The following is a 15,954-nucleotide window of genomic DNA, read 5'->3' on the forward strand; positions in this document are numbered from 1 at the left end:
CGTTTCTAGGTGGTCTGATGACTACAACTCTGCGTCGTGACGCTCCTGAGCTCTGTTCATGACGACGATCCTTCCCGAACTGTCCTGTTGACACTCGACTCGGCTGACCGTCGTAGCTCGTCACGGTTGACCGCTCGTCTAGCGCTGGCCTGGGGCGATTTGCGTCGGCTGACTACACACACACCACTACCCCTCTCTGTGCCACCACCAAGTTTATAACAATACTCTAATTTGCATTTTAAAAAATATAAACTTACTTTTCAAAGAGTAATCTCAGTTGTAATTTATGCACGATATAGAACTAGACAATATAGGAACAAGTTATTTTAGCGTCCCACTTGTGGGACAGTCTTTATTAGTTTCGCTTGGTCTGCCCGTCTGTCCCGTTTAGATATCAAAACTAGAAAAGGAAATAAAAAATCCGACATTATTATATTTTGCATATTACAAAGTCTTGATGCAAAACCAAACATGCAATTTTTTAAATTAACGAAGCAAGCAGTTTTTTACAAATAAAAATTTCATTTTTTAAAATTAAAAACGTCCGGTTCTGTTCAATTTAAAAATGGATCACGAACTTCTCCATTCATATTTCTTGTTTCATTTTTAGAGTCAAGCTTTTAAGCTCACAAATAAACAAGATTACAAAGAGAGTTTGTGTTACACAAACTCAGAGGCGGCCCCCGTCGAAGTCGGATCCCTGTCGGATCTGCATATTAGCAAATAATATTCAAGAGGTGATTTAATTTTGATGGTCAAAAGTAATAATGTTTCAAAAATTCATTTGCCGTAAATTTAAATTTAATTAAATAAAAAATAGTAGATTAGTTTTAGTATATTACAACATTGCAATATTGATCAAAACGTTTGGAAATGAAAAAAAGTGTAAATTAAGTTTAGAAATTGAAATTCTACATCTTAATCTAGTCTATTTTAGTCTAAACTAGATCTAGAAATTCTAGATCTAGACTTTAAAATAATTTTAATTAGAATATAAATCCAGATCTAGATATACTGTAATAAAAATCTAGTTTAAAAAATCTTGATTAGATCTAAATCAAGATATTGCTATAACCCTAGTGGCGGACTGAAAGGGTTAATGTTTGTGCGGCCTACTGACACACACGATTCAGGCCAATCACACAGGTCAAGGGCTGGTGAACAAGGGACATTACTACTAATGCACGCAATATGACCAATGTTATGGTCATGTGACACAAAGCCTTTTACAGACGAGAGACAGTGTGTTGGAAAGCACAGTAGAGTCCAGGACAGCAAGCAGAAAGGACTGTGTGCTACGAAGTGAGTCCTCGAAAATGTAGCTGTACGAGCTAGAGAGACTTGTGATTAGTTAGGCAGTTCTGTAGTGTAGCAAAGCATTTGAAGTTACTGTAGCCAATTGTGTTTATTGGCTGTTGTTGATGTAATTGTAAATAAACCGCCACTTTGTTTATTGAAGCTCTTGTTGTCAAGTTGATGTTTTAGATGTGTTGTGTTGTTGGGCAGTGTTTGCAGAAGGCCTGATAGAGAAGATCGTAACACTGGTGTCTTGAATTGGGATTTCTTATGGCTTCTGTGAAACTGCTTGCTGAACTTGATCTAAAAGAATTGAAACAAGAGCTTCGATGTCGTGGACTGAAATGCTTTGAAAGAAACCATGAAACTCTTAAAGAACGCCTTCGACAAGCCTTGCTGGACGATGGTGAAGATCCAGGCACCTACCTGTTCGAGTTAGAACCCGATGTTGTAGAGCTCTTGATCACCTTTCAAGAACAGATGTTGGCTGGCTTCCAGAAGGTGATCAACGGTGACATTCAGAAAGAGACCTGTGCCAAAGTAGACCAGATAGGTACCAGTACATCGCTGAACAAGACTGATGAAACGTTTGATACCGTGATGAACAAGACTGACGACCAGATGGCTACCATGTCAAGAGGTATAAACAATCCGTTACTCAACGGAGAAGCTGTTGATGGTAGCGCTGTCTATGACTGTGATAGCGAGCCGTGCAAGCTTGGCTCCTACGACAAGAATCCTGACATTTGTTGTGACAGCGCTAAGCACAGATCTGATCAAGTCAACGTGATTCCTGCCTGTACCCAGGCGTTCAGCAAGTACTGTACTGACAGGGCCGCCTGGCAGGGAGAGTACAAGCACCGGAAGTCTTGCCAACAAAGTCTTGACCAAACCGACGTTTGTCCTGATACCAGTATCAGCAAGAGAAGCGCTGATGGTGGTGCAGCAGATGGACTTGTACACACAGTACGTTACCTACGTGCCCCACAGACATGTCTTCCAGACACGCTTGAAGATTTTGCCGTGTCTGACAACCGGGCCTCCTGGGGGCCTACGGCGCATCGAGAAAGTCTGCTGAAGCAACGTGTAAGACCAACGGTCTTGATGCCCACTGCCATGACATCAAGTGCTCCGCTACTAGCCACGAGGCTGCGATCGGCGGCGACTGACGGAAAGACCAGGCCAAATGCACGACGTCCTCTCAACCAAAGTAAGACCAACTGGTGCAGGAGAAAAAGACATACACAGGCAGCAATGCAGATGACCCCATCGAGATGGCAATACAGGCCCACTGCCATTCCCACTGATAGACCCCCACCTGCGTCGATAAACCTCCAACGCCCATGTCGTGAGGTAGATTTTGTCCGGGACGGACAAATCTGAGAAGGGGGCAATGCTATAACCCTAGTGGCGGACTGAAAGGGTTAATGTTTGTGCGGCCTACTGACACACACGATTCAGGCCAATCACACAGGTCAAGGGCTGGTGAACAAGGGACATTACTACTAATGCACGCAATATGACCAATGTTATGGTCATGTGACACAAAGCCTTTTACAGACGAGAGACAGTGTGTTAGAAAGCACAGTAGAGTCCAGGACAGCAAGCAGAAAGGACTGTGTGCTACGAAGTGAGTCCTCGAAAATGTAGCTGTACGAGCTAGAGAGACTTGTGATTAGTTAGGCAGTTCTGTAGTGTAGCAAAGCATTTGAAGTTACTGTAGCCAATTGTGTTTATTGGCTGTTGTTGATGTAATTGTAAATAAACCGCCACTTTGTTTATTGAAGCTCTTGTTGTCAAGTTGATGTTTTAGATGTGTTGTGTTGTTGGGCAGTGTTTGCAGAAGGCCTGATAGAGAAGATCGTAACAATATCATTCCTTTTTTAAACGCGAGTCACATAACAAGGCTTAATAAACATTACTATACCGAGTTCTTTTAGCATTTCATTTGAAGAATTAATTCCATATAAAGTCAGATGGAAAAAAAAACACTACGTCACACGGCCTAGCTAGACTAAAAATCGACTTCATCAGTACTAGCCATTTATCGAGTGTTCATAGACTTTGGTGCACCCAATGCGTTCTTAAAGCATTTCGTTTAAAGAATTCATTCCATATGACGTCAAAGGAAAAAAAACCACTACGTCACACGGCCTAGATAGACTAAAAATTGCCTTCATCATTACGAGCCATTTATCGAGTGTTCATAGACATTGGTGAAACGAGTGCGTTCTTTTAGCATTTCCTTTAAGGAATTCATTCCATATGACGTCAAAGGAAAAAAAAACACTACGTCACACGGCCTATCTAGACTAAAAATCACCTTCATCAATACGAGCCATTTATCGAGTGTTTATAGACATTGGTGCACCGAGTGCTTTCTTTAAGCATTTCATTTAAAGAATTCATTCCATATGACGTCAAAGAAAAAAAAACTACGTCATACGGTCTAGCTAGACTAAAAATTGCCTTCATCAATACGAGCCATTTATCAAGTGTTCATAGACATTGGTGCACCGAGTGCATTCTTTTAGCATTTCATTTAAAGAATTCATTTCATATGACGTCAAAGGAAAAAAAAACACTACGTCACACGGCTTAGTTAGACAAAAATATTTTTTCATCAATACGAGCAATTTTTCGAGGGTTAATAGACATTGGTGCACAGAGTGCGTTCTTTTAGCATTACATTTCAAGAGTCCATTCATATGACGTCAAAGAAAAAAAATTCCATTACCTCACAATAGGCTAGTACCCGTACCATAAAAAAATGTCTTTATTTACACGAGATATTTAACGAGGGTTCATAGACATTGGTGCACTGAGTTCTAATAGAATTTATTTAAAGAGGATCAAAGCCGCATTGTTTTTTTGCGTTTTGTCTGTCAGTCGGTCTGTCCGTCATCTTGATATAAAAAAAAAACAACAACTAAAAGTTATTAAAAATTGATTAACCTTTATTTTACGTTTCAAAACATCGCAATAATTTTTAGGTATGAACACAATTGAAAAGTTTATATAATAGATTGTTCCGGATGTTTGTATAAATAGTAAAAGAAAAAGAGAATTTCAGATATGTGTAATACCGTTAATTAATTGTTTTGGATGGTCTCGTATAAAAATTAGATGTACTACAGCCATGTGGAGAGATTTTTATACCTTACTTTGGTGTTTGGATTCTGTTTTCCTTAAAAATCGGAACATAATATTAACGATAATTAGATTTTTTAATGTTTTAGGTAGAAAGTTAAATGTTCTGTAAGAGAGAAGTGAGTTAACATATTTTTCATAAAAATCCGTAAAAACATTATTTCGTAAATGAGAAGATTATTTGTTTATTAATTAGACGAGGGAGTTCAAACAATTATTTGGCGTTAGTAGATTTTTAAATAAATTCGGAAATTTCTGGCGACGATTTGTAAGAAACAAAATCCGGAACATTCTTTATCGATTACAAATCTTCTATGTTATGTTTCAGCAAGAAAAAATTAAATGTCTAAAAAGTAATTTTCAGTAATCAATTCTAGTAAATTACTTTTTTTTTAAATCCCTGAACAACCTATTGTCGATATTTTTAAAATTTGTTTAAAGATGAAAATACGGAACAATTTGATATTGATAACCAAATTATAGTGACGCATTGTCAAATAATATAAGTGTAATATTAGTAAATTATGCGATTTCAAACAATCATTAGGCATAATTCATGTCTTTTAAAACAATATCCGGAACATTTTTACACTTAATGAAATATAAGTCAGTATAGAGATTTTGATTTAGCATAAGTCACGTTTAAATTTTAAAAAGTATATAAAAGATATTGAAAATCTGATTTCTTCTTTCAATACAAAATTAAATAAATAAATAAAAATGTGACTTTTGATAACAGTTGTTCATTTTTTTCAATTTAAAAAAATACCAAAAGATTACCTAAAATCACAAAACATTTAGTTTTCTTTCTTGTTGAAAGGTCTAGAAATTTGTTATCGATAATAGGTTTTAAATTTAAAAGCAACGTAAAATGATTCTTTGACATTTTCTTACTTTAGAAAATCAAAACAAAATCTTGGCTGGGATATTACTTGCCCATCGGTAGAACAGATAGGGCCGTCTCTGAGTTTGTAAGATAAAACAAACTCTCTTTGTAATATTGTTTTTTACCAAACAAATTAAAGTAAAAAAACTGGCAAGGAATGTGCTTGGAAGCCTGTGATGCTAAAAGCAGATACATGGAGCGTAAAATAATTGTTTTCTATCAAAATGTTGCTAGTCACCACATACTGTATTTCCTTGTTTACACAGTAGTTTCGATTTTCTCGACTAATAGCGAACGGATAATTTAAAAAGGATACGTTTGATCAAGAATATTTAAGTTAAAAGAAACCCATCAGTTTAGTGACAACTAGATATACAGCTCCATTATTATATATATATATATATTTACAATTTCTTACTATTCCGCTCACAAGGTCAGCAATCCCAAAGCTTTGCATGTAAGAAAAAGCAAAAAAAAACAACAAAAAAACGCGGCAGTCATTAGTGATCAGAAACGTTCAAGTTTTAGAAGTTTGTGAACACAATTAGTTGACTATCTATGTAATATAAGCTACTTATAGATATTTCAACCCAGTTGTATATTATGTCGCACCACACTCTAATCTCAAATTTTATCATTAGTAAATATAAAATGAAAAAGGGTTGTACCAGAAGGGAGGGGCAATATAGAGAACCGCTCTCCGCCCATCGGACAAACCAAACCTTTTCTTTTGTATTTTAGTTAAAAAATTATAAAATAAAAAAATCTGTCACTTATATAATTTATGTATGCTATAAATTAAATTCTATATATCAAGTCGCCCCACCTGCTATTCTTTAATGCCAAATGCAACCATTAGCAGAAATTCTAAAATCAATCGTTTTCACTCTACCGTCCCCTCCCCTTTATGACGAAAACATGACGTTTTAAGACTAAGACTGCTTTATTAATCCTTACGAAAATTTGTTGTGATTACAAGGACTCTTTTCTCATATAAAGACAACACAACAGAAAAATACACATAAATACAACAGACAACATAAAGAGTTCATTCAGCGACTACACACAGGTATCTTGGTGCATTTCATGTTCCCTGATCAATGAGTGGCGGTGATAGAGTCTGACAGAGTGAGGTACGAACGAGTTTTTGTACCGCTCCGTTCTTGTTTTGATTGACAGCAGTCGCCTACTTCGCGACGACCTGGCGTAGTTCTGATGGAGCGGGTGTCTTCCAAGATTTTTTTCGATTTTTCTTAGACACTTTTGTTCAAAAAAATCCTTTAAATGTGGTAATGTTGTGGGTGTAATTTTTGATGCTTTTTTAATGATGTTTTCTAGACGTTGCAACAGTTTAGATGAGGCGTTGCCTTGCCAACAAGTTATTCCGTGTGTTAGCAGATTTTGTACAGTCGCGCCGTAAAATGTCTCAAGGATCTTCTTGTTTAGTATAAAGCTATTGAGTTTGTATAGAAAAAAAGAGTCGCTGAGCTGTTTTCTTTGTTCCAAGGTGGTCTTCCCATGAAAGCTTGTTGTTGATGATAACGCCTAGATATTTATATGCCTTTACTTGTTCTATAGATGTAGTGTTTATTTGCAGTTCACATATAGTTTGTTTTTTCTTTCTAAAATCTATTTTAAGTTTTTTAGTTTTTGTGACATTCAGTTCTAGAAAGTTGTCGGTGCACCAGTTTGTAAACTCTTCTATCGAGCTTCGATACTGAGTTTCGTCTCCTGAAATAAGACCGACTATGGCAGTATCATCGAATTTAATACGTTTAATTAATTTAATTAGAACGGAATAGTCAAATATGACGACAGAGTTCGTGTAATTGCACATGAATTTATCATAATTATTTTAAGAAACTTTTGTTTTGGACAATTTAGAATTCATATGAAAATTTTTAGAGAGTAACATTTGAGACGAGTTCTGAACTCAAGTTTTAGAGATTCCTTGACAGTTGAAATTACAGCAAGGAAGTATACGAAACGACCAGGAGTCATAATTGTACATATGTATCATGGATTGGACTCTTTAATTACATGTAGCCAAGGGAAAAGATATTCATTTAAACGCCCTATGTATACGTTAAGCATCGTATAGCCCTAGTTTTAAGAGAAACTGTCAAATATATCGCACAGGTTTCATTAAAGACTAGACACATTCCTCCTACTTACAATGCTCTGGATATTAATCTAACTGTTGGAATTGACATAATTTGTGCCTATAATATACCTTACAAGTAAGTCTATAATTTGATCTTTTTTTAAATCTGTAAAATAATAAGGACAATAACAAGCAAAAGAAAAGGCTTATATTAAGTGTAAGTTTGTATCAATTAGTATGAGTCAGTCATGTCATTAAATTTGTAATAGGCAAATGGTACCCAAAGTGGTCTATATAGACCCCTAGGAGTCTTCGAAAGACTTACAAGGATGTACGAAAGTGAAAACAAAAAATTAGGGGTCTAAGAGATATCCATGGGAGTCCACGATAATGGTTTGTTTTCATTGATGCAGGTCGTGACTTTAATTTTCCGATCCAATTAATGTGATTATTTCCTACACTAATATATGATAGGTATCTTAGTTGATCTTTTAAATGTTCATGCTGTATTTCAAAGGAAAAGGAAAAATTGTTGTATTTAATTTCAGTAGCGATTAAAATATCCTCATTTTGTCTACTCGACTCTAATGTTTCACAAAAAGAAATGTAGACTGTACAGTGTTGATTATTTAAAACTTGGACCATTCCTTCCTTGTCAAACCAGCAGTTTCCTATGGGAATTTGATCGTTTGAGACGATGCCACCCTGATAATAAGATAAAGGTTTGAAAAACTTTCGAACTCTCAAAGATAAAGTTCGAACTAGACCCACACAAATCTCTCTTAAACATCATACAGAGAAGATGGTAGTATGTGAGCGTTTTACAAGATCTCTTTATTTATAGCCAAATCCCGGAAACACTATAGATTTAAAAAAAAAAAGATTTTACCCGCCGTGGAAGTAGTTTAAAAAACTGTTTTCACACAAAATCTTCTGATATTATTATTTAAGCAACAATACAGTTCCATGGCACATCGGTGGTATGAGTTATAACATTAAAAGCTTCTTATGCAATTCTTTGCAAATGACATATACAGTTTGAATCTGCGGCATAACAGGCTACCGACAAGGTGTAGCGCTGTGTGCTGCAAACTGCCTAAGGGTCGTCGGCTCCATATGTTTCCTCAGGGTTGACCCAAGAGACCTTTCCCACGTTTGGTTATAGCTGCAACGAAGCAGAGGTTTGAATTTCCTTTTCCTTCTGCTAGGTGGGTTGCAAGTCAAAGCTAATGAGTCCCTTCTGCCCTAAGCTTACTGGCTTAGGCGCCTTCGCCCCTTCTCTTGTTAATGAAAACAGTTTGGCGGACCCAATATTTGAGCCAGGCGTGTAAGATCAAGAAATACAAGAGAAACTGTTCTTTGCAAAAACTTTTACATGATACTTAAGGCAATTTAATTAATTAATATTTAATGTTTGAAGACTACTTCATAGAACAATAAATTCTTATATTAAACAAAATATCATTAGAAAATGATGATAAACCTACAAAAAGATACTTTTCCAGTGTGTTGAGTGATTCCAATAATACATATTGTTAGTTTGAGTCAATTGGTTTCAATTTGAATTTATCAATAACAAGATTAAAAAGAGATTTTTGTTACAAAGAGATTTTTGTTATCACACAAACTCAGAGGCGGCCTCCATAGAATTCACCAATGGACCAGAAAGATATAGAATCTAGTCTAGAATCTACACTAGATTTAGAATTTAGAAATAGAATCTAGACTAGATCTAGAATTTTGAAATATGACATTACACGTTTAATCTTTAATTTCAATATCTAGAGATAGACCTATATTATGATCAGGATTTGTAGGGCTTCGACTGGGTAATAGTGGACTTATGCTGTTCGCATCAGATTCACTAGAAATAAATCTGCACCCCTAAGCTGTAAGAAGATATTCTTTTTCCTTAATCTATGTGTATAATTCTCTTCATGGCTCAAGAGTATGGACACGCAAGCAAGAAGTAAACGAAAGATCACTTTTTTATTTCTGCAAGTCGGAGGAACTAGAGTTACGCCAGGAAAAAAAAAGAGAGGGTGAGGGAGAACAAGTAGTATTCACTAAATAGCAGGGCCGGACCTTTGTGACCAAGAAAGAGGAAGGGTGGAGAACAAGTAATCTACTCTGTATTCATCCGTCACTAAAACTCAACCCATGCGAAGCGGATTTCTCGGGGTCAAGTTTGGGTAGGGATACGGATAATAAGTGAAATTTAAGAGTTTGTATTAGAAAATAAATTCGTCTTTGCATTTTATTCATTCTTTACTACGTACAGCATTACGTTACGAGCCTTGCGTGTAGCGAAGTTATACAATATATCATAAAAATTGTATTTCTTACATAGATCACACTCAATAGCAAGAATTACCAAATGTTTCAATCTATCTACGAGAACTGTTGATCTCAAAGTAATTCTTCATTAGTTTGAGGCGCGAGAAGCTTCTTTAACCAGATTCCACAATTACGGCTAATACTTAATGCCGTTTTTATTTATCGCGCGTAGGATTGGCGTTTTCCATATTGAATGACACCCCAAAATGACAACTTTTGTCTATATATTTTCGTATATTTTAAGGACTTTTTTCGTGTCTTTTGCAATTTCGGAAGATTTCTAGGAACTCCTGGTAAATCGTCAGGAGGGCGCGGGAAATCTGTTTTAAGTTATAAAATGGTTTAATTTAATAATTTATACACCTTGAATTAGCGCGGGTTCTGTGAAAGTGCGGGTCATATAAAAGTGCGGGGCTGACTGCGGTCGTATAGGTTGCAGTGGCCTATGGCCGGCCCTTCAAAATAGAGGCATCGACTAGTGTAAGTATGTAACAGTTTGTTCATCCTCATATCAATAGTCTATGTACTGACCATTGAGAAGACATGGCCTTAGACCGTACCATATGGGGAGAGGTGGTGACCAAGAAGGACACGGACAGCGACAAAACATGGGCCTCAGCCTTAGAAGAAAGGCATGCTATGTGAGGACGGGCTGGCTCCTCTACCACAAAAGCGAAAGCCACCTTAACCTGCAATATATTTGGACGGGAGTCTCTCCAAAGCAGGGCTCCACAGTCACATGAATAAATGCTCTTTGAGATGAACCCTAGTCGTTACGACTAAGAGAGGCCAATAATAACTACGATTGCGTTGATTATTATTTATTATTCTCAACAAGGCGTTGAGATTATTTCAACTTAGGTCTATTTAAATGATTGGATTTTTTACTTACTGCATGTTGTTATGCTTTTGTACATGTGTATCTATTTAATTTAGCAACTGCATGTGATTTACTACACAATTACATGGAATTTACAGTTATCATAATCAAGTTTATTTCTATAGATGATATTCAGCAAACTAGAAGTTATTTTAATATTCATTCTGATAAGCCTCCCTCAATTGGTACTCATTCATCTCTCTCTACATAACTTATAAGTGTGCTAATATACACTGTCCATGTATTACCGTGGCCCGCGGATTTAATTATCCATGATATAGTTACTGTTATAGTGTATTAGAAACAACCTAACAATGTGTAAATGCTATACGTAAAGCAAATGCATGAATGTAAAAATAGTATAAATGAATGTATTAAAATAGGTAATCGATCTGAATCCAATTTATTATAAAAAAAACATTGCTTGTATATATATTTAGATCTAGAGTTTGGGGTTGGTTTAGAGATATTAATTAACATTTATCACTAATCATGATCTCTGATACTTATCTATAGTTTATACTCCTACATTTCGCAGCTATAGCGAACGAGTTTATGTAAAAATGTTTTTGATAGACAAATTTGAAGATTCATTTATATGTTCATGTGTTAAAGTAAAAAACTATCTTTGCGAAGAGTAAATCTGGATTTAGCCTTCGCGAGATGTTCTGTCCAGCGCATGCGTGACCTTTTGGTAGTGTCTAATGTAAGAATCGCACGACATCATGAACGGCTAATAAATGTACGCCAAGACGGATAAAGTCACAGCATGAAGGAACCAATTGATGTAAAAAGCTTTTGTAACACAAATTAGAGGGTTAATTTGATTAAATAATTAAATCTTAGTTCTAGATCTAGACTTAGATTTAGTTCTAGATCTTAAGCTAGTTATAGATTCAAGATCAATTCTAGATCTAGAACGAATTCTAGATGTAGAACTAGGTCTAGATCTAGATCTAGTTTGTATGACAAATGGCAATGAAGATATTAATTTTTATTTTCGGGGGGAAAATCTTGTTCAGGTCTGTCAAGTCATTTCTAGTTAGCTCACTACCTAAAGTAGGTCAAGAATTATTTTTCGTGTTGCCAATTTATCTAATTTTGAAAGAATATTTTTCAGTTTCTCTTTATTACATGTAACATGTTATTAATTTTGAATATATGGATAAGGTTATTAATTATTATTTTAAAAGATATAAGTGTACGTTAAATGAATATATGGAGATGCTGTGGCTGAAGTGTAAAAATTGCGTCAAACAATATTGTAAAAATATTTTAATCGAACAGACTAGTGGTTTCCAAACGTTCGGGTAATGTTTAATGAAAGAATGTAAGTCAGGAATTGAAAATTTGCAGATATAAGAAACAAATTTATGTAAAAATGCTTTTGAAATACAAATTTGATGTTTAATTTTATTAAATAATAAAATCTATTGACTATATTTTGTAATTTTCATGTGTCAAAGTAAAAAACTCTGTGAAAAGTGTTGTTCTTAAAATTAGGTCTAGATCTAAATCCTTTCGATAGTTTTCACATGTTAACATGGTAAACATGGCCCCTATGTATAAGATACTATCCTTTCATAGAGTCAGTGTACTTTTTTTGTTGAGGGTCTTAAGTTTGTTTTAGGGCTACAATACATACACTACCGTCTCAGAAAGGTTCCCAAGGAACATTTTATCCAAGTTTTATTTATCAAGATTGGTCAAACGGTTTTGATTTCTATTCGGCACATACATACAAACATACATACGCATTACTTTCTACTTTCAAATATAAGATAGATATATTATGCATATGGTTAGGGTTTGTGGGCGATAGGTGTTAGGATTTGGAAAAAAAATCGCCCCTACCCACTCCAAAGTTCTGGATCAGCTAGTGTGAGAGGGGGGGGGGAGGAGGACACTAATATAGTTTTCAACGTTACAAGAGTACTTTTTTTTATATCTTCTTAAAACAGGGAATAAAAAAAAGATAATTTTCTATGTGATTTTTTTAAGCAATATGTGTGAAAACGGTCGGTGGATAACATTTGATCTGATGGCCATCGATATATTTAGTGTGACCGTCTTTACTATGTATGACCAGACGTCTTATGCGACCTTCATTGCTCTACCATTAACCAGCTGGGGAAGAGAATACTATGTCTATACACTAGAGTAAGTGTTCCAAAAGGTTTGTATCCCATTAGTGTGTTAATTGGTACTTTGATATATTTTAAACCCGTCTAGCAACGGCGTTCACCTAAATAAGATGTGGCGAAATGTACAGGTCGGCATTGTCTTTGCGTGGTCACGTGACATATCTATCTATCTATCTATCTATCTATCTATCTATCTATCTATCTTATCTTATCTTATCTTATCTTATCTTATCTTATCTTATCTTATCTTATCTATCTATCTATCTATCTATCTATCTATCTATCTATCTATCTATCTATCTATCTATCTATCTATCCGTTTATCCATCCATCCTTCCATCTATCTATCTATCTATCTATCTATCTATCTATCTATCTATCTATCTATCTATCTATCTATCTGTCTGTCTGTCTGTCTGTCTGTCTGTCTGTCTGTCTGTCTGTCTGTCTGTCTGTCTGTCTGTCTGTCTGTCTGTCTATCTATCTATCTATCTATCTATCTATCTATCTATCTATAGATATATAAACGCAAATGGCCTTTGATTGATTTATTTTATTTTCTTCTGTCTGACTGACCTGTCGCTAATCCTCACACTTTCCGTGGACAACAACAAAAATACAAACTTTAACCAATTCTGTCCGTGTGCCTAGAACAACTTAGCACCTTCAACGATTAAAAACCCAGCGGTTCTATTTACCCACAGCGATTTGTATTCACAAAATAGACTCTGCTGATTGACGATATTAATGTCGATTCGACCCCATTAAATTAATGTATAGTTTTATGAACATTAATTAGCATTGTATAAAAACAGCATGCAATCCTCTTTAATTCTATACTAAACATTTTCTGAGATTATAATCGAAAACAGGATAGTGAAATACAAATGAGTAAATGAATAATTCCATTGAAACATGTAAAATAATTACGGATAGAGAGAGAGAGAGTTAATCTCCTTTGTAAAGCCGACTTATTAAAAAGTACAAGATTCAACTTTGTTCCATTTCAAGCACTATTTAAACTGGTTTTTTTTTTTTTTGTGGCTACCATTCTCATTGGCGCGAATCTTGCTTTTATCAGCATTGTATAAAATTTAATTTGTTTTTGGTCATATGAAGCTGACAAAAGTTTATTTTAATTGTATTCATTATTCCATGTCTGAATATTATTAAAATTACATAATTACCAATGTTTAAAAAATTAAATTAAAATATCTTAATTTAGAGACGTCGTTTCATCTTCTAAAAGGACCCCGTCAAAAGCAGACCTTTTTTTTTTTTTTGCCATAAGCTTATGCAGCAATATGGGTTAAAACTTTTTGAAGAAAACCCTAGTGTGAACTTTTTAGATTTACTATCGACTAGCACAATATCGCTTTTGTTTTTGTTTTTTAAGAGGTCGAGATAGATTTAGATCAATATTTGTATGCCAGTGTGGTATTCGAACTTTTTTGGGGGGTTAAAATTCGAATTATTATTACTACATTTTTATTACATGATAGCCGACAATGCCATTTTATTTTATCGCGAGTAAGATTGTCGTTGTCCATAGTGAATGACACCCCGAAATGACAATTTGTATGTTTTTTAAGGAGATTTGCATGAGTTTTCAGAAGATTTTAATAATTTCAGGAGATTTTGCAATATCAGGAGAATTCCAGGAACCCTTTAATAATAAGTTAAAATGGTTTAATTTAATAATTTACACCTAGAATTCACATCGCGCGGGGCCTATGAAAGTGCGGGGCCTATGCGGTCGCAGTGGCCTAAGAACGGCCCTGTACATACATACATACATACATACATACATACATACATACATACATACATACATACATACATACATACATACATACATACATGCATACATACATACATACATACATACATACATACATACATACATACATACATACATACATACATACGTACATATATACATACATAAATACATACATACATAAAAACATACACACTTACACACATACATCTTACAAATATTTATATTTATATAACGTATAATGTCTAATAATTTACTTAAAATTTCCGATGACTATTGTAGGTATCCGTTGATATATTGATCTGTTAAAAATAACAGCAAGGCTATTTAAATCTAATCTCACACATGTGCTCATCTTCCACAAAATATTCAATGCTGCATTTGTTACTTTATTGTTTTTTTAACCAGAGGATCAATCGGGGTTATCTATGACTTTGTGTATCACAAACTCTTACTATTTTTTACAAAGCTTATATCCACTCACTCTGTCTGTTATTATCCTACGCCAAATCTCAGATCAACTTTAAATTTGGTACAATTATTTCCTCTTCCTGTATTATGTATTAGTTAAGTAACTAATGGTAATTAATTACTTTGTTTAGTTTCGAACTTTATAGTCTACTTTATACTTTGAAGAGAAAAATAGGTTTAAAAATCGATTAAAAATAATAGTGCATAACTATAAAACCATCAAATTTCATAAGCACTTGACTGGCACAGTGTTAGAGAGTTGGCTTGAGGAGGCTTGAGTTCTCAAATTCGAATTCATGTCTTTACACTTTTATTTTTCTATAAATGAATTTTCAAAGCGATCACAATTATATACATAATTTAACCCCATTTTATTTTTTTCCTCCACCCTTTCTTTAACAGACCCAAATAAGTGATAGGATCATAACGTGTTGAGTAAGCTTAAAACATGAAATTGCTTATACCAATTCACTGTCTGTCTGTCTCTTTGTCCGTCCTTCTGTCTGTCTGTCTAGTAAAAGTTTTGTTTTTTTTTTTCGCTCATTTTCCATTTGCGGATCAAGTTAAAACTTTGCACAAAACCTGATTAGAAATGAAACAATAAAAAAATTAAACAATTAGTTAATTAAATGTTGGTGATTAATTATTTTGTTTGATTTCAAAATAAGGGGAATAAATGCTACTTGATAAGAGATATTGATATGGCCTCCTTCAGTCTCGAAGAGACTATGGTTCTTCTCATGGAAATGGGATGAATGCCTGGACATTAGCTGTGGTCGGAACGATGTCGCCCCCACGCCCCCCCTCTCCACGCAGCTAATGTATCCCTAGGAACTGCAAGTGTCGACACAATTTGGGTTCAGCGGTGTCGCAGGCTCTGCCAGGGTGTAGCACTGTGTGTTGCAA

At 34.9% G+C, this 15,954-nt stretch overlaps 1 protein-coding gene across 6 annotated transcripts in view; it reads left to right on the forward strand.

Moving 5' to 3' along the window:
- LOC106074928 (uncharacterized) overlaps positions 1-15,954 on the forward strand; it is a 114,100-nt gene that overhangs the window by 7,832 nt on the left and 90,314 nt on the right. For 5 of the 6 annotated variants that reach the window (XM_056044064.1, XM_056044060.1, XM_056044065.1 and 2 more), the window contains exons 4-5: positions 7,472-7,572; positions 12,655-12,813. The exons of the other annotated variant lie outside the window; for it this stretch is intronic. In XM_056044064.1, coding sequence (XP_055900039.1) covers positions 7,472-7,572; positions 12,655-12,813 — 260 coding nt within the window. The remainder of the gene's footprint in view (positions 1-7,471; positions 7,573-12,654; positions 12,814-15,954) is intronic. 6 annotated transcript variants of the gene reach the window in all.

The sequence above is a fragment of the Biomphalaria glabrata genome, chromosome 10 (genome assembly GCF_947242115.1).
Source record: "Biomphalaria glabrata chromosome 10, xgBioGlab47.1, whole genome shotgun sequence".
Classification (NCBI taxonomy): domain Eukaryota; kingdom Metazoa; phylum Mollusca; class Gastropoda; family Planorbidae; genus Biomphalaria; species Biomphalaria glabrata.